The sequence below is a fragment of the Stigmatopora nigra genome, chromosome 11, assembly GCF_051989575.1.
Source record: "Stigmatopora nigra isolate UIUO_SnigA chromosome 11, RoL_Snig_1.1, whole genome shotgun sequence".
NCBI classification, from domain to species: domain Eukaryota; kingdom Metazoa; phylum Chordata; class Actinopteri; order Syngnathiformes; family Syngnathidae; genus Stigmatopora; species Stigmatopora nigra.
This window is the reverse complement of record NC_135518.1, coordinates 9,693,458-9,719,800: the sequence shown is the minus strand read 5'-3', so window position 1 is coordinate 9,719,800 and position 26,343 is coordinate 9,693,458. Positions and strand designations below refer to the sequence as shown.

At 39.9% G+C, this 26,343-nt stretch overlaps 3 protein-coding genes across 6 annotated transcripts in view; all 3 read right to left on the bottom strand.

Annotated features, from left to right (window-relative positions):
* tanc1b (tetratricopeptide repeat, ankyrin repeat and coiled-coil containing 1b) overlaps positions 1-9,941 on the bottom strand; it is a 61,219-nt gene extending 51,278 nt beyond the window's left edge. The window contains exons 1-2 of one of the 2 annotated variants that reach the window (XM_077727957.1): positions 9,734-9,941; positions 2,105-2,197 (exon numbers count right to left, since the gene is read on the bottom strand). In XM_077727957.1, the coding sequence (XP_077584083.1) occupies positions 2,105-2,197; positions 9,734-9,875 (235 nt within the window). In that variant the 5' untranslated portion in view covers positions 9,876-9,941. The remainder of the gene's footprint in view (positions 1-2,104; positions 2,198-9,733) is intronic. The other variant, XM_077727958.1, reaches the window with a different exon arrangement.
* A 645-nt stretch (positions 9,942-10,586) lies between these two features.
* dap1b (death associated protein 1b) lies at positions 10,587-12,005 on the bottom strand. Its single transcript, XM_077728205.1, has 4 exons — positions 11,848-12,005; positions 11,207-11,303; positions 11,064-11,106; positions 10,587-10,958 (listed from the first exon to the last, which is right to left on the bottom strand). The coding sequence occupies exons 1-4, from the start codon at positions 11,918-11,920 to the stop codon at positions 10,839-10,841; spliced, it is 333 nt and encodes a 110-aa protein (XP_077584331.1). The 5' UTR covers positions 11,921-12,005; the 3' UTR covers positions 10,587-10,838.
* Positions 12,006-12,293: 288 nt separating this feature from the next.
* Positions 12,294-26,343, bottom strand: part of pkp4 (plakophilin 4) — a 35,430-nt gene continuing 21,380 nt past the window's right edge. For 2 of the 3 annotated variants that reach the window (XM_077727909.1, XM_077727910.1), the window contains 16 exons: positions 25,516-25,539; positions 24,722-24,880; positions 22,817-23,024; positions 22,597-22,729; positions 22,015-22,228; positions 18,060-18,243; positions 17,451-17,568; positions 16,914-17,105; positions 16,619-16,792; positions 16,391-16,541; positions 15,685-15,877; positions 15,488-15,572; positions 15,274-15,391; positions 15,070-15,195; positions 14,142-14,206; positions 12,294-13,590 (listed from right to left, as the gene is read on the bottom strand). In XM_077727909.1, coding sequence (XP_077584035.1) covers positions 13,345-13,590; positions 14,142-14,206; positions 15,070-15,195; positions 15,274-15,391; positions 15,488-15,572; positions 15,685-15,877; positions 16,391-16,541; positions 16,619-16,792; positions 16,914-17,105; positions 17,451-17,568; positions 18,060-18,243; positions 22,015-22,228; positions 22,597-22,729; positions 22,817-23,024; positions 24,722-24,880; positions 25,516-25,539 — 2,390 coding nt within the window. In that variant the 3' untranslated portion in view covers positions 12,294-13,344. The remainder of the gene's footprint in view (positions 13,591-14,141; positions 14,207-15,069; positions 15,196-15,273; positions 15,392-15,487; positions 15,573-15,684; positions 15,878-16,390; positions 16,542-16,618; positions 16,793-16,913; positions 17,106-17,450; positions 17,569-18,059; positions 18,244-22,014; positions 22,229-22,596; positions 22,730-22,816; positions 23,025-24,721; positions 24,881-25,515; positions 25,540-26,343) is intronic. The other variant, XM_077727911.1, reaches the window with a different exon arrangement.

Below are 26,343 nucleotides of genomic sequence, written 5' to 3'. Positions count from 1 at the left end.
GTACCGCTTATTGTGTCTTGGGTGTCCTGGAGTCTATGCTGTACACTAATTGGTTGGAAGCCAGTCGGGAGTTACATCTACACAAAAAGCCATTTACGGTCACATAAGTATTACCTGATTTGTTCACTGGAATAATGGTTAAAAAGTGGAGAGAAAAAAAATGTACGCAACCAGCGAGTAATTTTGGTCAGTCAATAAGATTCCAACTATAAATGAACATATACCCATTTTCAGGCCCTTATACTCTCAGATGAACCTTTCCTTGTGCATGTTTCCATCAAAGGCAAACCAGCATCCCACTTCCACCATGGCACACCATAAAAAATGTACTTGGAAGGGACTCTAGAGCCCAATCCAGTGAAGAAGGAGAGGAGGAATCTAAGAAGAGAGACCAAATTAGCTAGCTGTGTTTTGTGGTAGTGGAAATGTGGCGATCCCAAGGGAAAGCTAATGACTTCAGTGGTATCTGGCATTGGAACCGAGTTTCCTTAACTGCTTTCAAGTTGTCTCCAGTCAATAGTCACCATATCAGGGGCCACATATGCTGATGTATCACTGCAATTTTACGTCCTATAGGAGTGTTTTCTTCCAACGTTAATGGTCAAATTAAATGTCTGCAGGCTCAGAGGATATATTCCAAACAGATAACCTCCAGTACCTTGCTTTATTGACATATTTGCAGTCTCCACGGGGAACTTAATGAAGTCAGATCAAAATGAGATCAAAGCAACCGCTGCGAACTGGTGTAAATCGATCTAATTTAAGTTTCATAATGACACATCCTTAGACAACGCGTTTACCGCATGCTATTATTTAACATATTTAATAACTTTTCTACAATTTTGACCCGCAAGATTGTCTATTTAAAACGATGGACGCCCAAACGTTAAGAATGGAAGATAGTGTTGCGATTGTTGCCCCCATGCCCGGCTACCAGAGGGGAAGAGCTTCTCTGTGACCTCTCATCGGACGTGAAAGCCTGAAACAATCAAGAGGAGTTGCCCCTTTTATTGTCCCAGCATGAGAAAGGGAGACAGGGTCACCGGGCCATGACAGATAGTCTACAACTGGAAGAATGAGGCCGGCATAAAGGAACACTAAAATTCTCTCTCTCTCTCACTCTGAGTGTGAAGCAGCATGCAACAATTAGATGCAGCATGCAATAATAAATCAAACCTAGAGGAGTGAAACAACTCACTAAGACGGCAGAATTGTAAGACTTGTTGTATCTTCTTCACACAGCATGGAGAAACAAGGCGGTAAAAACTGTCCTTTGGTGATGATGCAAGCCAAGACACGTAAAAGCAATCCAAGCAGAAATGGCCACAATTCAACACTGTACTACGAGTCAACAATTGTACATTCAAAATGACTTATTGGAACTCACGCTGTCACGTATCCAAGGAAAGACAACATCTGCGACGATACAAGGGCAAGTCATTTATTTTAGCCGCAGTTTCATTAATAAATAGCAGCAATAAAAATGTCCTGCTCTGAACTGAAACAAAAAGACGATGCATTTTGGAATATTTACAAAAATGTGAAGTGACAGAAGCTGTGTTTTATACTGCCTCTTCTCAGCGGGAATTGAGCCCTTGCTGTTCCGCCTCAATGTTCAACATAAACCGAACTCAATTGAAGAACAGATTAAACTGTCACAGGCTACTTATATTCCAATTCAAAATAAAGTACGGGGGCCTGCCGTGGCTCAAAAGAACTAATGGGCAAAAAAATCTTTCCACTTTTTTTATGCTAAACTTTTGAGAGGTCATATCAAGATTATAATTGATTAACTAAACTCTTGCTAAACCAACTTTTCGGTACCCATTAAAAAAAGAATTATTATTGGGTCTAGTTCATGATTGATTCACCCCTTTGCATTGTAATCAGCAAATTCTATTTTATCGTTTGTTTCAAAACAATTACCAGCGTGATTTTTGCTCTCAATCTGCTGATTGGGGGATTTTTTTTTTTAAATGTTAACCGTTTGATATTTTCTTGCCACCTAGTCAAATATATTACAATAAACCAATCAGAAATGCCATGATGTGCCTAATTTAGAAAATACATTGGGGTTCCTGGTACCCCCTCACCTTGAACATACCTGAATCTTTCTTGCTGGCCTTGCCCCCGTCTCTGTTCTTTTTCAGCACTGCCTTGAACATGGCACCACTCCTGGAGTCCTCACTGTGGAGACCTTGAGGAAACCACCAAAAGAAAATAATGAAGTTGAATAACCCAAAAGTTCAACATGGGAAAATTACACACAATTCAGCAGACAAAACACCTCCATGCTGGAATGCTATGTGAGTGTTTTTTTTCCCTTTGGCTTTTTAGTGATACCACCACACAGAGTGGAAGCAGGTCAAAGAGGAAATGTGCAGTGATATTCAAAGAGGCGTGCATATTGATCGTTATAATTTCTGTCCTGCCTGCGCAGTATGATAGAGCAAAAAGAAGAAAAATGAACAGAAAAATAGAATTGTTTAACTTGCAAAAGTAATTGCAACCAAATGAAGAAGCTAAGAATATTCCTCAGAACTCAAAGCAGAAATTATCTGATGGCAATGAGGAATGTAAAATGTAGTTTGACTGTATAATTTATTTTGATAGAAGCAGTTTATTTTCAACAATTTCTACCAGGATTTATCCTTAGAAAAATAATTCAATATCAAAAGGAAAGCTGACTCATTTAAAACCCAAACTCAAAAAAGTGCACATATATTGGATGCAACTGAGCTGGCAAATGGCAACAGCCTGGTGATTTTCCCACAGCATTCCTAATTCTGCAGGTCACCAGTGCAAGAGTACATGGAAAGAATGCTTCAACACGTATACAGAAAAAGAGCACATGGTGTTATCTTGCTGCGGAGGAAAACACTGAAATGCCCCGAATTCCATGTGTAATTGACACTGTGTGACTAAACTTGGCCGTTTGAAATTGCGTTCACCAGTTGTTCACCACCAACGAGTGATATAACATCAAGTCAAAGTCCAACCTGGGTGTTCTTGTTTATCATAGTGGGAGTAATAATCCCATGGAAACAGTAAATAAATGCTTAACTGAAAAGCAGCAGTAGTGCGGTGCTTATTGGAAAAAAATGGGGGGGCTTACTGCTTTCTGCTGTATTAATAGAAGGCAGGGAATCATTCCAGCAAAGAGAAATGAACGGCCCCATCCAAATAAGGCCCTGCTTTTTTCTTTTCCAGACAAAACAGAAAAAGTTCAAGCATTCTCAACAGCAGAAGATCGGTTTACGGTTGCTGGGGGAGAGCCTTTTAATCTATCTCTTTCTGTCCTTGATGAGGTCAACTGAAACAGTGCTCTGGCTGGTGTTTCTGGATCTGGAGGGCTAAAACAGCTCTGCCTTGTCTGCTCAAATGGCCCAAGTTCAGTTTACCAAAGAGTTTAGTGGCCATATAAATAAAACTGCTACCGCTTCACAAGTCCACTTTATTTTAAAAACAGTAAAATGCAATGATTATAATGCCTTTCGAATAAGTAGACACTTATTTATAGAGGCATTATCTTCTCCAGACCATCAAAGTAAAATTTAAATAAATAATACTGCCGAATACTGGGATTTTGAGTTTATACATATTATTAAACTACATAAATGTTTTGTTTTTTTCCCCCAAATTTTAAACATGATTCTTTCCACTAGGATGCACTTACCTGATTGAAACCTAATATTGTGCCCTAAGGTGTAACACAGCAACATCTTTGATCTTTTTTAGAAAGTTTACTAACTTTGAGGTTAAATCATTAACCTCAGTTACAAAGCCCCTATGAGGGGGCCTTCTGGTATTCCAACAAAGAAGTGAGAATAACACATTCACAAGGCTTTGTGGACACACTGCTTGATGGACACTTAATGTTTACATTTGCAGTGCATGAGCTGACTGTTAGGAAGCCTATAGAGCTAATATATTGGATGCTATGATTTGATACTCGGTTTGATTGTCGGTATTGGTAACCAAATCAAATTCTGGAGTATCAGATTTTATCACAGGATTGGATTCGATGCAACGAATGATAGTAAAAAAGATAACATGAAAGCCTTAGAAGTTGTCAAAAACTACAGAATGGACTACACTGGGTAGGTTTCCATGAAATGTGCAGAAATGGGAAACCTGTGTTGTTAAGCAGTACCTTAAGGCTATCGCAGTGCAAGTGATATCAGGCCACTGCTGACTTGGAGTTCAAATCAACAGTGATTATGAAGAGGAAAAGAACACCACCTGCACAATGCTGGCTTGACATGCGGTTAGTGGGGCCCATCTCGCATTTACAACAGTTATCAGAACACACCGCTATATGCATATGATTGTTTGTCTCAGGTGCCTCTGGCGTGGAAGTGATTCACGTACAAACCTGCATTGTGCTGTTCGCCGGAAGACAAAAACGAACAAGCCAAAGCTCGGATCAATTTCGACATAACTGCAGTTTTTTTTTTTCATCTAGGCTGGCTTAATCAGTCATTGCGATTTAAAAATTGCACTTGCGTCTTGAAAAGTCATCAAAACTAAGTGCTGTCTGGATGAATAGAGAGGTTAATTCATTCAGGGACATCAACGGCAGTAGATGTGCAACCCTTTTGAACTGCTTTAATTGCCTGTGAATGATCGATGGCTGGGAATTAAATCCTTGAAAACATTTCCAAACAAAATAAAACCTTAAATACAGATTTAATTGCAGGGTTTTGGCCCAAGTTTGCAGGCAGAGAGAGAATGTCGGACCATCACATGAAAGGCCACGGTGAGGTCAGACGCTTGCTCTGTCACACTCTTCAATGCTTTCGAGCTAAGCCTGTGGGAAGCACACACGGTCCTTGATGATCTATTCACTGGGTGCAGGAAAAAAAGCTGGCCCAGCTTGCGTGCTGTGATGGTGCATAAACAATGGCCCATCAACTAACACGAACATTAATGGAGGAAGAGGAAAGAGCAAGGTATGAAGGACAGCTATGTCTTAATGTCAGGCATTGTAAACAAATGTTACTATTCATGCCAGCCTTAGAGGAAGAGAAAGAACAAAGGGCAGACATTTTTATGTCACAGGCCTACTCGACTGGCTCAAGTACATCCTTCCCAGCCCCACCTTCCTACTTCCTCCAAATGACTTAGCTCTCCAACTACAGAAAATGACATTCTACTGGCTGGTATCTTGGCTTCCAAGTTTAATTTGCTCCATCACCACCTCCTAACTGAGTAGAGTAAGATCATTGCAGACGACTTATCTGCCCAAGCCCCAATGAACTGACTAAGGTCATTTATGTTTTTGTTTTTACAAAGAAAAATACCCCTCTATTGTGGAAAACATAATAGAACATGACCAAAACTGAAGTTAATTTTCAGCGTGGTTTCTGACATTCTAACTCAGAATTGAACTGAACCCACTAACTGTAAGACATACTAACCACAAGGCTGTACTGTTCTCAGCTCAAACCTCTTAAAACAATTCACTGTAGCTCTGGCTGCACTTCCGCAATCTAGCACAAGTGCAGGTCAACATGCCTCCACAACAATTGAGTAGGAAGCACTATGTAAATAAAAGGTAGCCCTTTATCAGGCATTGAATCCTTCTAACACAATCAAGCAAACCTGGCAGGCATAAAGGCACTAAACTTGGCACTTGCTGATTTTCCTGTCACTATTGTTGCAAATTACCACTGAAAGGATCTGTTTAAATCTGGGGTGCTAGTGAACCAAGTATTTTCAAGATTGGGTTTGATTGTAACCTCTAACATGTGAAACCTGAGCGTTGTATCAAGATCTGACTCTTACCGAAAATCACTTTCAGCTACTTCATTTAAGATAGTTGCAATTTACCAGTAATGAGCTGTATATGCCTCATGCCCAAAGTCAGCGGATAAAAAGTACACAAATGTGCCAAAAAAGTGAGGTGCTGCGTTAGCATCATGTTGTCTACGTTGCAAGATAAGATCACTACACTATTAGACAAATCCCTGCGCATTGACACATTCCACAAAAGAATGGGAACTGGCTACAACAACAAGCACTCCAAACATTGACATGCCACACGAAAAACACTATTTTGCTAGAATTCCAAAGCTGTTGGGACATTTTTTACTGTACAAAAAATATAAAAGCAACAGTTTTTCCTAAGTAACTCTCAGAAGGGAAATTTAATGATGTGACATGAGCATATTTTTGGAGTTTGCCGCATTCTCTTACTTTTCAACAAATAGGAATTTTGCATCCCGTTTCTACAAGTCCTAGTAAGGTCTGCTTCTGTAGGTGCATTCAAATGTGCAGCTTGGGGAAAAGCCAGACAGTTTATTACTGTGTATAACAAGTTTCATCCAGTCATTAGTAGTGTGCGAACGGGAATTGCGCTTCCTGTCCTTGATAGTTTGAGACATGATTGATGCAGCAATTTTCATCTGTCAGTGACGACAGTGTGTGAAAGGCAATTTATTTCAATCCCTTGACGGTTACCCTCCAAAATCTCCAGGCATCTTTACAGGGTTTTCAGCACTTACAGTTACGTCTTAAAGTGACTAAACCTGAAATTAACAAAGACAGGAGAAGACACTGTACATGTTTTCCCACATAAAAGTCATATTTCATTTGACAAAATGGATGAATTCCAAACCAAGACAGCCATAGGCAATAACGTACATGAAATTGTCTTGACAACTCTAAGTGTAACATATATTTATGGATAATATAATGAATAAAGGCTAACTCAGAAGCCAATTTGCCCATGTCAAACTACTCAAAAGTCCTCCTGCAACAAATATACCACTCAAATTCATGTGAGTATCACTTATTGTAATTTTCTCGCTATCCCCAAGAAAGAAAGAAAACATTTAACTTATATTCCCTAAAAATATGCTAATTCACCCAATGCCAGGTATGGAAATAATCATCACATTCATTTTCTATAGAGCTTTTCTTCGTATAGGTTAAATAAGAACTGAAGTCTATCTCATCTACCTTTAGGCAACACACAAACTTAGAACCTCAGAACTTTTAGGCAGACCAAGACAAACTAACCACGAAACCACCGTGCTGCCTTCAAAATGGCTTATCTTTTGGATTCTTTAGCCTATAAATAACAACATTAAAACAAGTTGGAGAGTTTTACGAGCGGTTTTAAAAGTGTGAAACTAAGTGCAAACGTCCCAACGGCTGACCTTAGAGACTAACATTCCCGAGTATTGTTCTACGGCTGCTTTTTTGGGGGTCTGACTGCCACAAATATGCGCACGCTCAGACTATGCAATTTCACACTGTGCTGCTCTATTCTTTGAACAGTGTTTGCATATACAGCGTCACACACTTGTGCTGATCTCAGAAGGAACGTCATGCTACGTTTTGTGGACACGGGTCAGCAAGAGAGACCAATGAGTTAATGTGGTAGGTAGGACAGTGTAGAACTTTAAAGTGGAACATATGAATAAACAGTTTTTGTGAAGCAGATACATTAGTCTCAAATGACAGTACCTACCTTAAATTTTAAAACTTATCTCCATTCTTACATCATGGTGGCAACAATTTTGCGAAGTTATTTTTCTGTTCCAACATGACTGCTGTTATGGGCGGAAGCGTCTGACTCAACCTCACCAAACACCTTTGGGATGAATTCGAGTTTGTGACCTTAGTGCTCAGGCGTGTTCTTCCAGATGAGTGTATAAAAATTCCCATAGACACACTCAAAATTATTTCAGGAAATCTTCCCAGGATAGTGGAATCTATAAAAAACTTAATAAAGGGATTTTGCTGTGTTCTGTCGACTTCCTTGAGGGCACCTTAGCAAGAAAATGTCACCCTAGAGCAATCGACAACTTGCAGCTTGAGCTGGGTTAATCTATTGTGAATGGGTTGAATCATTTTTGCTTAAAGTACAGCTTTGCAAAGTTAAAAGTTGAAGGCTGTTTTCTCAAAGGGGCTCACAGCATCTGTACTTATTTCCCGCCCTCTCTCTGTCTGTCTCAGGGTCTTTCCACAAATGTAAAGCAGGAACAGCTGTAACACAGGAGAGCTTTCAATCCCAAACTATGACATACTTTACATACATACTAACAAGTACTTCAGCATAGGCTGTGAACAAAAGTTAAACTATGACATAGAAAGGGCATCTTGCCATTTATTTTACAATCACAGTAAAAAAAAAAGTGTCAGTGGGACTGGTTACCATCTGAATGTTTACGAACAGGATACTTAAACGTTTGTATGTTTACCTTGCAAATATGAACACAAAAAAGGCATCACCCAGTTATGTAATCGTATAGTGGAAGTGCCAATAAATTGATAAACAAAGCAATCAAGTTTGAATAATACACTCCAATTATCAACTCGCCTTTTGGGAGACATAAAAATAAATACATTAGAGGAACATATTCAGAGCTATTATCTTGACATTCCACCAGAAAAATGCAATATTATTTAACCTTTGCAGCAATATGACTTTGACATTTGCCCTGGCAGTTTTCAGCACTCCAAGAAACCAGGATGGAATTCAAATTTGGGAAGAAAAAAAAGAAACATGGCAAACCTTTTTTCTATCCACGTCATCAGCCTGAGATTCATGAAGATCCCTGTATGTCAATGAAGTCACTCCCTTCAAAAAAGTCCCTTCCAAAGTCGTAACCATGCCAATCTAGTGCCAGTTTCTGCGATGAGCCAACGGCCCTGAAGACCATGGAAACCAAGCTTTGTTCAGACTGAACGGCAATCAGTCTCTTGTGGTGCGTTTCTCTATTACCACGTCTTTGTGGTAAGTGAAGAAGCATCAAGCTGGCATTACAGTACACTATAATGATCCCTTAATCAGAGTAAAATTGCCCTGAAATGGGGGTGGTGGAAACTTAATAGTGAGTATCTCTATTTCAACTGGGAGCCACACTGACTCTCAGTGGAAATTTAACACTGTTTGTAATAGTTTTGAATCCAACTTGGAATCATATGGTAGCTGTTGACATCGAAGAACACATTTAATTCAAGGGTGTGGAGGCAGGATTTGGAAGAATATATGTATTCAGATTAATATTTGCATTGGGATATGCACTTTTTCTTCAGGCCAATGATTACGCATATCAACAATTCCATATCCATGTCTTTTTTTATTATCTTTATCATTTCACTACTTTGGGCTACTTGATGAGTCATGGCTTTAAATAAATTGGATTTATTACTCAGGGATATAACCGCAACATTCACATTTAACTGTTAAGGTTACATAAAGTTTGTCAAGTCAGGAATAATTTGCTTTATATCAAGTGCGTGTTTTGTTTTAGATCAGGTATGCGTTCTAATTATTAGACATTTTTCATCCGGATTTCACTGTAATGCATAACATAGTTAGATTTGAGGGGAAACCAGATATAAAACAAAAGATCGGAGATCAGATCAATATATAAAACTCGTTCAACATGATAAAAATTACCTGGTTTTGCCCGTTTGTGCGTTCAGCGCGACGCTACCTGAGCCAAAAGTTTGATTCAACACGTGTTCACCAAGGTTTAACAACACCAAGCTATAAAACATGGCGATTAGTAGAAACAATATCGTTAAAACAAGGTAGATCTGACAAATCGTCAACGATCGAATGGTTCTGGGATTGTCCGCAAAACCCCCAAGACGCTGTCAATCCCCCTGGAGGTTATGGCCGCACCGCTGGGCATGCCCAAACATTTCTCATCGCACAACCCGAGTCGCTACTTTTAGCATTTATAATCACAATGGCAAAAAGTGCAGATCTTACCTAATATTTCCCACTTTGAGAAGAAAGATCGCGCCCCGCAGCACTTGAGAATAACTCCACACACTCCAAAAACTATTTTGCTCCCACTTGATCCAGCTCTAAGGTAGACTTCCGTGGCAGGACTCCTCCCACTTCCCAGCATGAGGTCATCTTTACGGGCGGCACATCATCGAAGGCCCGGTGGGCTGCACCGGTTCATCATCCAGCCTCCTCTCCTTTAACCACTCCCTTCCAGCCTCACTACTGACGTTGACATACTACCATCAGGACCAATTCATTATATGCCCCGTTTCAAGGTTGCGCAAGCGAAAAATGGCCAAATGTAGTTTTTCCTTTTTTTCTTTAATTTCTCATGTTTGGCAAAAATACGCAATGCCTAAGGTTTACATCATTTTAAGAGTTAATTCTGCTTGGAAGTTGAAACAAACTTGCCCAACTAAGTTCTAGCATGCATATAACTGGATGCCAGTTCTAAATTATAACCAAACATTGTTTTGTATGGTTTTATTTATAAATCTTTAATGCATTTTAAATTAAATATTAATGTGAATTTGAAAGTATATCCAAACACTCTAGAGCCCAAACTAATAAATTAAAAAGTACTACAATCCTTTTTGCAAGGTAATACTTCCACCTAGTGGCAATATAAAACCATAACGTGTTAATTTTGGCATTTATGTCAGAAATAATCAATTCTGGAGACTTCCTACTTGGCAAAAAAAGTATTTATATTTATTCAAAATCCTTTGTTAAAGAGTCACACACTTGTTTTTAATAATTAAGTAGGAAACTTCCCCGTATGAACTTGTGATTTGTCGCTACCTGGCGGACAACTTTAGCCACTACAACAACATTGCCAGAATCTAGTTTTATTACATGTATAACATTCCAAAAAGTACAAAGAAATGGAGAAAAAGTCTGAACATTTTTAACATCAAAATCCTCATTTTACATACAGAAACGTTGTACAAAAGTCATTGAACAAATAGAAGCGCACAGGAACCCATACTACTCAAAGAGGATATTTTCCTTTTCTGGAAAGTGTAGCACATTGAAGGAAGAAGCATCTATCTACAAGCATTAGTAAACCTAGACGTGGCTTCCTTTAGAACTTCCTGGGCTGGTGGATGCAGAAGGTGAGACGAGGTGAATGAGGCTTCTCCACGGCGGGCCGCATCTTGCTGTGCCTCACGCTCACAGGGGTCTCGGGAAAGTCGTGGCTGAGCTAAACAAGGCCAAAAGTTGAAATCAATATCAATAACAAACTCAATTTTGGCATTTATCGCTACAAATAGAAACCTCAGACATTTCAAGAGCAAGGCAGACTTACCTTGTCAATAGTACCAGCCAGAAGAAGACTCACTTTTTGCATCCTGTTGTCAACAGACAAAAATAATTCACTGAATATGTACAACAGAGATTTTATTCTTTACGTTCAAAACAGGGTTCTAAATAATAATAAGTAATACCAACCTGGCTTTGTCAGACCTCTTGGTCTCCTTCTCTGGGGTCCCATGGGGGTACGCCTCTTCCGAGCCCTTCTTAGCCACTCGTTTGCTTCCAGCCTTAACTGTTTAAATGGTTGTTGAATTCCAGTAAGCATGGCAATCAACTCAAACTAATAGTCATCTGAGTTTAGAATTGTTTTTGGTCAAGAACTGTTGGACATCTATCGTTTTCTTCTTAGGCAAAGAAATATTCAACGTTGCATTTATTTAGGAAAATTTCTTTTTAAAAAGGAGTTTAAAGAAAGAAAAACAAATTAAAACGCAGGGTAAAGAGGAAAATACGCGTGTCCTACAGTTATTTTCTTGGCAAAATCTATAACGTGCAATTGCAAGCCGCGCCCCTCAAAACAAACATTCCTAAAAAAAAACACGCACGCACATGAATTCAATGAGCGTGTCACTGGATTGTCATTTTGGGATTGAATACATTACGAAATGATGCATTATATTGTTGATCACAACTAACGAGAAAAGAAAGTTGGGAAAACGTGAAAATAAATCGAATGCTCACGCTGGGAGCGACTCCAATTCGAGTGCAAGTTCAGTGCGTCGAAGACGCCAAAACAAAGCAATTTACAGTGAAGTAATTTTAAAATGGTGTTTTACCAGCAGGAGGATGTCCAGCTCTGAGCAAGCGAGTGTCTTTGGTGCCACTTTTGCTGCCTGGTTGAACCATCATCCAACCTTTTCGGGGAAAGAAAACAAATTCTTTTCTCGATGCTGCTATATTGTTTTTATACGCTCAACAGTAGCTGACGTCACAAATTAAATGCCGCACCCCTTGCCTTGCAACATGACATCATATTGTTTTTAAATACAACGTACTACGTTATATTTTGTGTTCTTTAAGATTTTATTACATCAAATGATGCAAGGGCCAATTTGAAATCCCTCTACTTTAATTTATTAAACAGTTTGTATTTTTAAAGTAATTTATTTAAGGTATGTAATGAAATTTTAAATCTGCAACACAGCTTCATTTATAACTGCTAAATTAATAACTTCAGGCATCATTGAGGTTAAATGAGATTTTTTAAAAAGCCAACACGATGTAAAAAACAAAACTGTCCTTTTTTATTATCATCTCATATTTGAATGATGCACGTATGCCACGATAGTCTCCACATACTTTCTTCATATTTCAATATACAGCATCTCTAAAGCTTTAATATGGCACAAGTTCATGATTTGTATAGCAGTGCAGATGAGCGTAAACCAGGCCACATGTACTGTATTTACACGGAAACACAACATGGTTACAACAGTAACACTTTCATCCTTTTGTACAATCTTTTCTTGCGTCCATCAACGTTGGCTTGGGAACTTACATAAACAACCTCCATCTTAATTCTCTCTCTCTCGCAGATCCTCGCAGCACATGACTCACGCCTTAACAAGTTGGGAAAAAAAATCTAACAACTAAAACAAAGCAGGACTGTCAATCACGTCCAGTTTTGTCCCCCCGCGTGATTTTTTGTCTCTAAAATGGGGTACACACACTCACATGATGATTAGCCAAATCTGAACGTTTCCTGGATGTCAGAAAGACTATCCAGTGTGTCAAGATGCATTTTCTGTACTTAATGTACACCAAAAGTTGTGGTTGACCATCAAGTCCTGATATCCTTGCATATTTTTCTGTGATGTTTTTTTTTTTTACATTTTAAAAAATAGTTAAAACAATGATTTTGGTGTGTACCCCCTTAACTACTTAAACTAATTCCCTTCTATTGGCACACATTCCATGATTCCCTCTGTTGTCGCTCCCCTACGTACAATGGCTATTAAAAAAATCTACACACCCCTGTTCCAATGACAGATTTTTGTGCTGTACAAAAATAAACCCAATATCATTTCAAAACCTTTTTTCCATGATTGTAATCTACAACCTGATCTCATTTTATTTTACTACTGGTGCACTTTAGAATTCTTAGCTGCATTTTTTCAAGTAGAGTTCTGCAGGTTTTAAATAAAAACACAAGTTTTGAAATGGCATCTGAATAGGGCTGTGTAGACAATTACAAGCACCATGTCACACAAGCACACACATGGACGCACTTTCACATGTAGTCTTTGTAAAGTTCTTCGCTTCGTGGTTGCGTTTTAGACCCACGAGTCTGGGGATCCGGGGTACTGCTCGGGTCGGTAAGAGGGCCTGCGCGTGCTGGCGTAAATGTCCACGTAGTTGTTGGTGGGCTTAAGCGTCTGCGTCTGCCCACTGTAGTCCATGGCGGGCACGTACGTCAAGACTTCGTCCGCGTAGCCGTCGTTGTAGCCGTGCGGATGCTGCACGAACATCCTGTACGGATCGTATGTCCTCCTGCCGACCTCATCGGTGAAATACAAAGGCTGAGAGGAAGAGGAGTTGAAATGGAAATTAACATCACGTCAATAATAAACCCCAGAAGCGTTAACTTATATTTTATTAAAAGTGAATGTAAATCAATTTTTTTGCATTAGGAGTTAATATGGTCCAATAATTAGACAGCACAGAGAGGAAAACATTGATTTCCGTGGGTGGTTTCTCATAATTTTATGATGTTCGGCTAATAGGCCTCAAGAGAGATGAAGCTAATGTAAAAGTCAATGGAAGCATCTTTTAATTAAATGTAATAATTGCTGAATGTATCTGGCAAAGAAGTCAATTTCATTGATATTTGACCTTGAAATTGAAATAAACAAATATATTACATTAATAATTTATAGTTTTACAATAATAATTTTAGTAGAATACAATTGCATTACAAGAAGATTGTAGGAATTCGGTGATATTAAAAGTGAAAAGGGAGTGATGCATAGAATCATTATTTAGTTTTTTTTCTTTTATTCGAAAGGCATGACGATACGACTACCACATTCCCCTTTGTGGTGCCAACAAACATACTCATACTTTGACTCACCTGTGTTCGTCTGGGCTCCTCCCGCGTGGGTGACGGGTAGTAATACGGTGAAGGCTTTCCAGAACCTGCAATCAAAGTCAAAAAACTTTGAACAATTTAATATATGCGAATCCAGTCCAGCTATGTGCTTAAAGGGGAAATCGCAACACCGGCCGGCCAGGATGCTGAATTCCACTTGTTTACATTGCCCACAGGGATCGGGATTTACGTTGGCATGCAGTCTCGCCACAGGAATCCACAAAGCCTCGTTTCCACTGCCTCTCTTTTTTCCCCTTTTTTTTTGCTTGAACTGCTCTCCCACTTCACTGCCAGTTAGGAGAGAGCTCTCCTCTGGCGTACCTTCTCGTGCCCCCTCGTCCCCAACTTGCAATAATAACACCATTGTGTGGTCCAGTGTGGAGTAGCAAGTCCACTTTATGGCTATGCTGCTTTCATGTGGAGCCGGTTAAACTGACAGAGGACCAAATTTAAAGCAAAAGAGAAGAAGCAAAGGGGAAAAAAATACCACAGAAGCCATTTTTGGCCATTTTTAGTATTTGGGCCCGGAGTTCTGTAATGCCTTGAGGTTGGTCCTAAATCGGTTCCTCACGTGCATCTCGGGAATAAAAAATTAATTCATATGTATTCTGGGACAAAAAAAAAACAGAAAAAATCATAACTGATAATGATGTTGTGTTTTTGGGCACATCAAAAGTCTGGCGGCAATTTGGTGGCACTAATGGCTTGCAATGTGTTGGCAGGATGAGGAAGTGAATTCGCAGGTCAGCATTACGAGGGACACAGCAAGTTAAATGCTCCCCTTCAGAGGAAACCGGAGGGAAGAGAGCAATCAAAGTAGATCTAGTTTCCATGAGCTTGTCTGTGTGCTGCTGCATTGCTGCCTTCAGGATGTTTTTAACAAAGATCAATCTTGAAACAGTGCCACTACCTGTATACTGGATTTGGTGAATACTGTTGTCCACTGGGTAGTTGTAAAACTGCATAGTTGACTGTGTTCTTGGATAATCTCTCAGGCCGTGATCGCGAATGGCAGGAGACGACATGGCGCTGGCGGCTGCGAAAAGAAAAGTCAGCCATGAGCAGAAGGACTGTTGATAAGCTGAGGCCAGTGCCAAAAGTAACATGACTTTACCAGGGTGGTTGAGGGGGGACAGCTGAGTACTGTTGGTGGGGAGGGCAGGCTGTGATTTAAACCTGTCCCGCTCCAGTGTGGATACGGGAGTGAGGAAATGGTTTTGAGTCCATCCGTCCTGTGAGGAAAGCACAAAGGAAGTAGACAAATAATTGACTCAACTGTGAGATACACAAAAGTGAAACAAGGAATATAAATGAAAACAGATTCTTACTTTCTTATAAATGGCACGTAAATCTCTGTACTGCCACAATGTGCTGAGCACCTGAGCAGACGCCTTGACCACTTTTAGAGAAAATCTGAAACACATAGAGCAAATATATTTGAACAAAAAATATGCTATATGAAATTCCAATTCAAGTCGCGTCGAATACTATCTTGACTTTTGACAAACATACTGCACAATCATACCGGTCTCCTCTGCCCTTGGTGATGTTGACTAGCTTCTCAATTCCGCCCGTGTCTGCCAGCGCCTTGGCGTTTTCCATGTTCCTGCTTGTGACCTCATGCAAGGTGCAACAGATGGCCGCCACCGTCTCGTCCGACAGCAAGGTGGTATTTCCCCCAGGGAGGCGGTTGACCAGGTCCCTCATGGCGTACTTCCCTGAGAGGGAGGAGGGAAATGTGGAGCTAATTTTTTATGACAGCGCCTTATGTTCATGATGGTGTGTGGGTTACAGGTGCAGGTGCAATATATTCACTTATGTCACTTCCTATCATGGTAAACTGAGCTATACTGGTCATGAATGACTTTGGTGTCATGAGAAGGCAGTGGGGGATACTGTATGTCATAGTTGCCTCAGCATTTTTAGAATTTGTGCAGATATGAACTATTGAACATTAGGGTCAATGGAGAACAATTGTAGAGGTTGTATAGATGGCATTTTACAGAAAGGCGGATAAATGAAACAACCAATATAGCTTGCAAAATGACATTCTGGTCAATTAAATTGCAAATTGTCATGCAAATTTGGTATAGTGGCATACAATGTTAGAAAAAAAATGACACTTTAGTGCTACTTTCATTACACCTCAGTGGTGTTTACATTTAGATGAGATTTTGGTGTTGGCATTCCATCAAAATTTAGTTGTTGGTGGTTGAGTATGAGGCTCTTACCAATGAGCTCTTTATTTCGGACATCCAGCGCCATGTTTCTCAGTGCGGTCGCCACCGAACATACCACCCGATCATTATCCATCCGCAGGAGCTCCACAAGGATAGGCAGTCCTTTCTCCTTACGCACTGAAGCCCGGATGTATGCTGCAAACTGCTCCAAAACATGCCATGTCCAAAGTTATTCTAAGCAAAACTAATATAGAATGGTGCCTTGAGATACGAGTTTACCTTCCAGTTGCCAGCTGACAGATTCTGAAGTGACCCGGCAGCACCCTCAAGTGTGGAAGGATTGGAGCTCTCGGCGAGTAACGTCAAGTAAGGCTTTACCACCGCAGGGTGCCAAAGCATCTCGGCGCCCATGGGTGGCTTTGAGAAACCTGGAATGGGTCCCACGCCATCCCACTGAGGATAAAAAAAATTGCTATATTTAGCGAGGAAGTGATATATTTTAAAAAGTTAGCGGGCAAAAGCGTTAAATCCCTCAATTTTGTATGAGCACTGCTTATTATAAAAAAACACTTACGGTGTCTTCCTGTGAGTTCTTTTTCTTCTTCTTCTTCTTCCTTCCCCAGCAGCTAGAGCTGACATCTTTGCATGGCGATTCAGATCCCAGAATGGCGTCGACCTCCTGTACGCCGATCAGGCGCGACGGAGGCAGCTCCAGCTCCAGGCGGTACGACAGGTTCCTTAGCGTGCAAATGCAGTTCTCCACTATCTGATGGTTACACAGAGACAGACAGCAGCTGAGCAAATTGACACTCCGGCGTTTTACGAAGGTGTACTCCATATTAGACAAGATTTGCAATGAAAACATATCAATCATAATGTGAAAGATTCCATTCACAACAGAAAACTACATTTCTTTGTAATGGCTTAAACTGTGTATACACACATTTTCCCTATTCATATTGACAAGCATGAAAGTAAATTTATACCCATTTGGAAGGGCAATTAATAAATTTAAAAAGAACACAAAGGTTATTTTATCCCTGTTAATATTTATTTCCCTTTAATTATGTCTCTATGGATGTGTGTGTGAGTATTTTCTCCTTGTGTGTACCTTGCTATCAAAGTCTGAAGTGTTGACGCATGCTTTGATGACGTAGAGCAGTGAGTCAACCAAACCCTCACAGGTGCGCATCTGTTTTCGGGCCTCCTCGCCAGCTGAGCTCAGGTTTCTGTTTGAAGATCAAACACACAAGTCATGAGCGTGTGCAAACACACAAAAAGACAGATCACTGTGTGCCCATCCTAGGTGTGTAATCATTCCTGCAATGCATCTATTATGAATGAAATGTGTGTGGAATGGCTGACTGAATTCATTCCATCCTACTCTGAGTGTATACACACAGAGACTACAATAGATGAGAGGAAGAGAGGAGTGAGATGGCATTGAGTCATATTTCACCATGATGGTTTTTCTACTATATATAATAACATAAAGAGCATCTCAAAAGTGGCTGCGTTGGGTTTGTTTCTTTTCAAGTGTTCTTTGTATGCGCAATGAGTGCAGGATAGGTCATTCCATGTAATGCTCTAAATGCATCCCACAATGCATCACCAGTCTACAAAGTATATACAATAATTCAAAAGATGACCCATAGAAATTACAAAGGACGGAACACCACTTTTCCACACGAGGGTGCAAGTGTGTCGAGTGTGGGGTTACCTCAAGCAACCTGTAGTGTTTCTGAGGACCAACGATGAGTGAAATTTAAGTTTGTGGTCCTCTTCAAAAGTTGAGCTGCTCCATCCCGAGTGGGGTATAATCACAGTGTTGGTCAGAGTAGATAAGGCGTCGCGGATGATTGTCATCTTGACGGCGTCGCAAGACGACAGATTCCACAGCACCCCTGCGGAGATGGAGCACGCAAACACGGTCAAGCAAGGGAAGAGGATGGCAGGGTGCTTACATGGACTCACGCAAGCCTTCAGGATATGTTAGTGGTTGTGTGCACTTTGATAGAACCCCACAGAGATGGCTTGACAATCAAGGCTTTAAATAGCTGCATGAGAGTGGCCAAAGGCAAACAAAAGCAGTTAAAACTCTTCAATGGGAAAATCTAAATGCCTTAATAGCATGTATGTATAGAAATATTTGTGTCTCCGGAGCACCCTCCTGTGCATACATAACAATATCGGGAAAAAAATAATGCCTTGTAAATTTGACACACCGCAGGGAAGCCAGATTTCAGCAATAAAACTAAAATGGTGCAATCACAAACTTTATACTTTTGCAATCAATACTAGAGAGATCTCAGTCTCCATATGTCATCAGCAAATACAGCATAAACAAAATATCATAAAGAGATTTGAAGGCCATTATGACTGTGAACCAATATACATTTGTAGTAGTCTTGTATATTTGTATATACACAACAAATGGAATGATGCCTGTTTTTTAAAAGGGCATTTGCAACAAAAAATGCAGGCTGCATTTTTGTTATTTTATTAAAAGCACTAAATTACTGAACATAATTTATTTATGTTGGCCAAACTAAATTAAACTGCGGGCCAGTGCTGGCCCCTGAGCCTTGAGTTTGAAATTTTAGACAATCACATCCATCTTTCAGATCTCAGCTGAATACCTTCAGGGAGAAAAACATTGAAAAAAATGTAACAAAGGGCATTGCTACTGCATATGAAATGAAACCTAAATAATGTAAGTATTTTAAAAAATGCTCCCCTCCTTTCATTCAACTCAAAAATGCTTTTTTGTAGGCACTGTTAGACATGCATAATCCTTGGCATTCTTTGATGCTGCATCTGTCCAGGATTAGCTCGTATGTGGCATGTTCCTCTAATTAGATGCTGTTCCCTGCCAAGCTAATGCTGCAGCATAGCTTGATTTCTGAGGGGCAACCATTAACACAGGAGAAGGCATGTGTTACCATTAGAGAGCAAATACTCACATGATAATGCGACAACAATATGACAAAGCACACAAAATATACTGTTAACATACTATCCTATCTTCTCAGTTCATAGTACACACTCTCCGTTTAACGTGAACTGATGAAGATGATAATAGACTATAAAATGACCTCGGAGCCCATTTAAACAGACCCACACACCGTCAGAAAGTGTGCCTGCCGAGAAACGCCTTTTGCATTCGAAAGTGCTTAACATCCATTAAAAGCCCAAGTACATGCGGAGAATATCAGCATTTCATTTGCACTGAAAACACATGAAATAGCCCAGCAGATACTACATTCAAAGATATTCACAAAAAGGATGAAGCTTGTTCAGAGGTTGAATACTGTGTACAAGTGAGGTCGTATCTGAAACGGTCCTCATGGCTACATTTCCAACCTGTCTCGTCAAATCTTACGTGAGCAACCTTTGGGTCGTGACAGCACCTCGGGTGTCGTGGCAGGGAATCAGTCACCTTGGAGTTGTATTGTTCTTGTAAAGCATGTTATAGTGGTCAGAATTGTTCAAAGACAAGCAGATGCTAGCACAAAGTATAATCCATCAAGGAGGAAGGATTTAGACTGGTTAATGTCCAGTTCTCTAAAGACTTTAACCAAAATATTTGAATGTAAGATTAGCAATGCCAAAGCCAGTGGCTAGAAATTCCCACAATTGTTTTGATACACAGGAATTCTAAGATGCACAAAATGTACAAAAAGAGTGCAGTCAATATTTAATATCACTAGTTCCAGGTCCAAACACACCATAAGTAGTGTCCAGACTTAGATCAGGAACTTGACTTTTGTTTTCAATGTTGGCTTCTTATACCTGTCAACCTCGGCCAATTGCTCCACAGATAAAATGAGGGAAAAATTATAAGTTGACAGGTTTGTCTGCTGCTGAAGATTATTCAAACCCATTTTGGGAGAAATCAAGAATTATCTAGGCAGGTTTTAATGACACCACAAAAATCACTCAGCAACCTATTTGACCCACCTCTGATATGAATTTGAAACAATTAATATGGGAATGGCATCTAAAAAGCACAGTTGAGTCGCAAGGTTGTCAGAAATTTACTAGGGCGGGCAACGCACATAAATCATCTTTGAGATGTGAGGTTATCAAGTATTTTCCTTCGTTGGGTGACATGTTCCCTGGTGCTTTGACCTGCTTTAGAAACACTGACTCCGTTTTGTGTGTTTACCTGAGGTCAATGTTATGACACCACAACCAGGAGTGTTTCCTGAACAAATCCCAGAGGGCAAAACAAGAGGGATTAAAAAAAAAAACATCTGCAGGCATTAAACCATGAACCAACTTCAAACGTGCAAGGTTTTTCTTTTTCTTCTCCCTGTCAGCCACACTAAAATACGACTAAAACTTCAGATCTAAAAAGAAATCATTTTTTATCTGCTTCCGTTGACCAATAACTAAGCTCACAAATGATTGGCTTCTTTCTATAAACAACAAGGGCTTTGCTGTCAACATTATGGTAGCATTGCCACAACTTTTATCTTGAGACACAGACATATTTATGTTAAGTCTAGCGTTAGAGACTAATCTTAAGCAATGATGCACGGGTTGCAGCAAGTACGAGTCAACATTCAAGACAATCATGCTATTTTAATCTGCAACACAGGTGATATAAATGATGAAAGCTCCGATTGTATTCAATGTTATACTCCCCAAGCAATCTCTAAACGTTAAACACCCAATAAACTGTCTACTGCTAAGATTGTAATGCTATTCCTTTCGACGGATGGGGAAAAAAATCTTAAGAAACAAAACTTTACAGCTTAACAAGTGACACAAGTGCATACCTTGTAGCTGAAAAAAACAACTCTGCCAGGAATAAGAATGTCAAATATTCCATGGTGATTTAAAGTTATTTCAGTGTGCTTAAGTATGACTTTAGGCCATTAATGCACCGTGTTTGGACCTCATTATCTAAACAGAGTTTTTTCAGGACAAAACAGTAACTGCAACAGCTGAATGTTGAGCAGACAGGTTGCTATTCTGTTCAGACAACATGAACCCTGACCTGAAGCAGTGTGTCATCTGTTTTTATGTTTTGCAAATTAAACATAACAAGCCGTTGGAGCTCATAAGGTAGTTGTGAAATAGCCACTTGTAAAATTTGGGGATGTTGCACCTTGACAATATTGTAAAACCATATGGTTGTCTAAAATTAAAAAATGCATCAGTTGATTGTTTTTTGGCATCCTGCCTATTTAAAATGGAGACTGAGAAATTACCTTTTAAAATGCTAAGTAACGAAGCATTTATTTTTCAGCTCAGTTCTCGCTATATAAATATGCTATAGTACTGTGTTAGTCTGTCCTTACTTTGTAAAAAAAACTGTAAGCACTAGGTCAGTAACACGAAACACTTGGAATATGGGCTGGAGCTGAGCAAAAACAGCTGAATCAACCACCTGGGAGCCAAATGGTTCAGCTTGCTCATTTTTTGCTCCACCCTGATTCCAAACAGTGCGGATTTAAAGCATGTTTTCTAGGCTCAGATGACAAACAGAAGTGAAATGCCTACAATTCACTCCTTGTCTGTCCTGTCAGCATTACAGAATTAAACTACATGACAGGGGCCCTCATTGTAAAAACAACCCTACAAAGTGTGCAGAAGAACATCATGATAATCTATTCTTTCAATACGCTGTTAATTAATCATTTTGAAACCAAAGGTTTCTGGCTCACCTGTGACAAGCTCTCGAATCTCTGCATCAACACTTTTCCTTAGCAGTCGGAGAAGAGCTGGGATGCCACCTGCGTTCCTCAGAGCTATCTTGTTTTCATCCATTACTTTTCCATATACTAGGTTCCTCAGAGCTCCACAGGAGTTCCTCTGGACCTCCAGCACTTTATGGTCTAGTAAGTCAACCAGGTGTTTGATCCCGCCTAGCCGACATACCTGTATGGAGAATCAATGAAAATGAATTGTATGACAGTAATATTCCCAATCTCCATTTTAAATACGTACATTTACTGAATGTGAATGTTGTATTTTTTATATTGATTTTTACCAATCAGATTTTATTATCTATGTGTTATGTAAATAATATATGAATGAGAATTGCCAACATTTCTGCATGCTGTGTCAAATATAAAAAGAAACCTTATTACTCAGATCCAATATCGTGAACTTTGAGTAGAACAACAAACAAATGTGATGAAAACAAGTTAGACATCTATGCTTTGAAATCATTTCATACACTGAGTTATTGTCATTGTTGTTTGCACTAGTCGGTAATGGCTTGATAGCGTGAGACAAGTCCTTACCTCGGCCTTAATTCGGTTATCACCAAAGCAGAGGTGCTGAAGGTAGGCGGCTGCGTTGGCCTGCACGGATGGGAAGTGGTGCTGCAGCATGTGAATCACTTCTGTCAGCTCTGGGTCGCGCCAAGCAAACTCCCTGCAAACACAGGTTTGCATTAACAGCATGGAAATAAGTGCACAATGGAAACATTTCTGTTCTTCTACTACAGTTTTCAGAGCTTACCTGGGGTCCTTCTGGATGCTGTCTATTGAGGGTGAGCGGGTGGGATCATCCATGATGCCAGCCTGACGACTGTAGTTGGAGTCGCATGGCCGATACTGCGCCGAGCGATACGGATCCGCATAGGTGGCAGCTGTGTTAAGAGCCAAGTTTGTTCTTTGGTAAGTCATGGCACTGCGTTGACTTGATGTCCGCTGGAGACTCCCCATGCCTGAGGCCAAAGAGATAAAGCCCTCAGAAAAATGAAATCCAAACAAGACATCATGCAAACGGACAAACCTGAGCGATATCGGCACCGTCTAGAGGTTCGGATTAAGAATTACAATGGCGCAGACACTCTGGCGAATGCTGCGGATTCTCGAATCTGGATCCAATTAATTTTGTGGGTATAACACAGCTCTCATGGTTTCATAAAATAGCAACTCCTCTTCTTCAAAAAGTCCGTTTGCTTGTTGCTCTGTTTTTACAAGATTGTGTTGAGCCGTGAGGACTCGGGTTGCTTTCGGGAAAAACAGTAAAAAAAAAAGCTGCGCACTGATCTGCAAATCCTCTCCCCCGCTCCTTCTCACTGCCCTGTGCCACCGTATGCTTAAAAGCTAATCTTGCCAAACACAGCAGAGTGGCAACGTTAAGCCGAGACCTGCTCAAAATAGCCAGATACCCACATGTAAAGAAGGGAGTGTCTTACGGCATGCTCAGTAGCCTTATGCCTTTACACAGTTATTTCGACAATGCATTTCATTATTATCTATCTATCTCTCTATTATTTTTCAAGCCTTAATAGTTGATTAAATAACCATTGATGGATGCCAAGGCCTCGGCTTATTTCTTTTTTAGGATTTTTTAAGATATGTCCTTCAATTCTGGAAGGCTCCATGAGTCATTGTACCACTCAACTTGCAAATATTTTTCATTTGCATTGAGTATGGATTGAATGCACAACTATTTTTACAGGGATCTTTTTTTTTAACGGACATGTCCACCTAAATACAGAATGACAGTACTTTTGCACATAGGCAAGCTGTCGGATGGCACCCTTGATTTACAGTGCCTGACTGTTCCTGGGGCGGAGGTCAGATCTCCATCAGTGCAGACCATTTCCATTTTCCTTCTCCCTCCTTCATACCAGGAGCCAACATGTCAGCTTGAGTTGCAGCTCCAAAAACACAATTTCCTTGCATGGCTGCTCTTGCGTAAGGCCAATATACCAAGCGATTAGTCTAAACATAGTGAAGCCTAAATGCAATTCGAGCATCATTATTTTGATTTAAAATGAGATTCATTTTTCAGTCATGAATCATTATTGATAAAAATAAGAACACCAATTTGGTCAGAGAATGTACAGAAGCACAATATTCTACTTCTAAAAGTAAAATAAAAAAAGCAAGTAGAATAGACAATATTGATAATAATAAAGTCTTAAAATACGTATTGATCTATCAATATGTCTGTTATTTTTCCCATCTGCGACTACTCCTAAACCCAAATTGGAGTTATTTTTGTCTGATTAAGTTTGATGATGTTTATTTTGTTTTTTTCCTAGCTTCAGCATCCACATAAACCCAACAAACCCAAATAATCAAACTTTTGTTCAGCTCTAAAGGAACTACTGTAGGCTCATAAGCAACCGCCTAGTGACGGCCAGACTAAAAAACAGTCTAATGGATGCCTTTCTAGAAGCATGAGTTACAATAATACCTGACTGACAGGTCGCAGCTAAGCCTTTTGTATACCCAGCGTCAGAGCTAGTGACCATGTGAAAGAAAATAGGCAGTGAGGGACAGAAATAATGACAAGCACATTTGTGGTGCTAAAGGGCAGACAGGCTGCGATGTTGCATTCTTCAATAACAATGCACCTCCAAGGCACAAACCTCAATGTTAAAGTATGCCATAATTTTCATCCAACCTGAAGCGCTTCTGCAGAGGGTGGCCTGTTGCGTGTTGAACAAGGGGGCTTGATACATGCGGTCCTCAAAGATGGGCGCAATACGACGCTCTGGAGATACGGTGGCCCTCGGGTCTTGGCCCAACTGGTTGTGCTGAGTGGCATACGTGTTACGCATGCCTGCAAACACAAGAGAATGGAATTTAGATTGTAATAAAAATATCAAATATACTGATGAGGTTCATTTTGCTTAAAATAAACAGGAGAAATTGCATTTTCAACTTTCACATCAACGGTGCTCAATTCACTGCGAAGCCCACAGGGCGAGTGCACAGTTGGCAACTAAACTGCTCATTGAACATTTCATCAGGCTTCACAAGTCTCACAGGTCCAATCCAACTGGAAGAGCTCACATTGCGGAAAAGCCATTTTTCCCATGAACAACAAACCAAAGAGTTCCTCTAAATATTTTTGAATGGACAACATTTCTGCCATTGCCGCATTATACTAAATTAACCTAATTGTAGAAAAATTACAATTTTAGGATAGCCTAAACAAATATATTAGTTTTTTTTATCAAATAGTGAATGAATGAGAAATTATCTAGTCAGACAGTGTAATATATGATGTGGTCCAAAATGATAATACATTTCAACCTCTTGCCAGATCTTGTCAAAAGGCATAAATGCTGGTGGTATGATGTGAGATGAGTACGGGCCAGGCCACAAAGGACAGTCATCCACACATTCGACAACTTCAGCATGCATAGCACACACACACAAGACTAAGAAGGGGAGAAGGAATTAAAGGTTCACCTTGAACATCATCCAACACAGGGTCTGAAGAAATCCCCAGGCAGAACAAAGTCAAGCACATAGACAGTTCACATTACAACATCAGCAGTTCAGAAAGGGTTATTTAAGAGGAACATACAATACTAATAGTTGTAGTTGTTGGGAGTTGTATACTACATTAACTATATGGAGCTGTGCTATAGGGAATTTCATACAATGATTAACAAATACTAATCCATACATAAAGGGCATTGGATTATAAATCCCACTGACGTCTTTTGAAAAAAAAACCTTTAGTATTTGAGTTGCACCATATTGTGCAGAAAATACGATAATGTAATGCTTAAGGTCATTCTTTTGTTTTTGATTTTTGTTGTGCTGCGTTCTCTGTGCACATTATTTGCTTTCCTTTCAATGGGAAAAAGATCAATTTATGTACAAGTGTACAGAGCTAGACTCATAAAACATGTCATCACTGTTACTGCAAAAAAAATTGCTGTGACAGCCCACTATAATAGCATTACCGACTTTATATCAAAAACTGACTCGATAGGCTATGACATTCATGCGTTCCTTGAAGAAGTCCCTGCTTCAAGTCCTGTAAGCAGCACATTGACACACCGTGATTCACACAGCGACTTTGCCAAAGGGAGCAAGGACAAACACAAGAGAGTATCTCAAGAAGAGTCCTTTGACTTGTGTTATTCCATTGTCAATGACTTTGCTCATGTTCGAAGAAGGGAATGGGTGGACAAAGGGTGGGGAAAAATATATGTTTATATATAATGTATTGTTTTGTATTCTTGCAATATTACAACTCTATTTATATATAGATACTTGATTCTCACA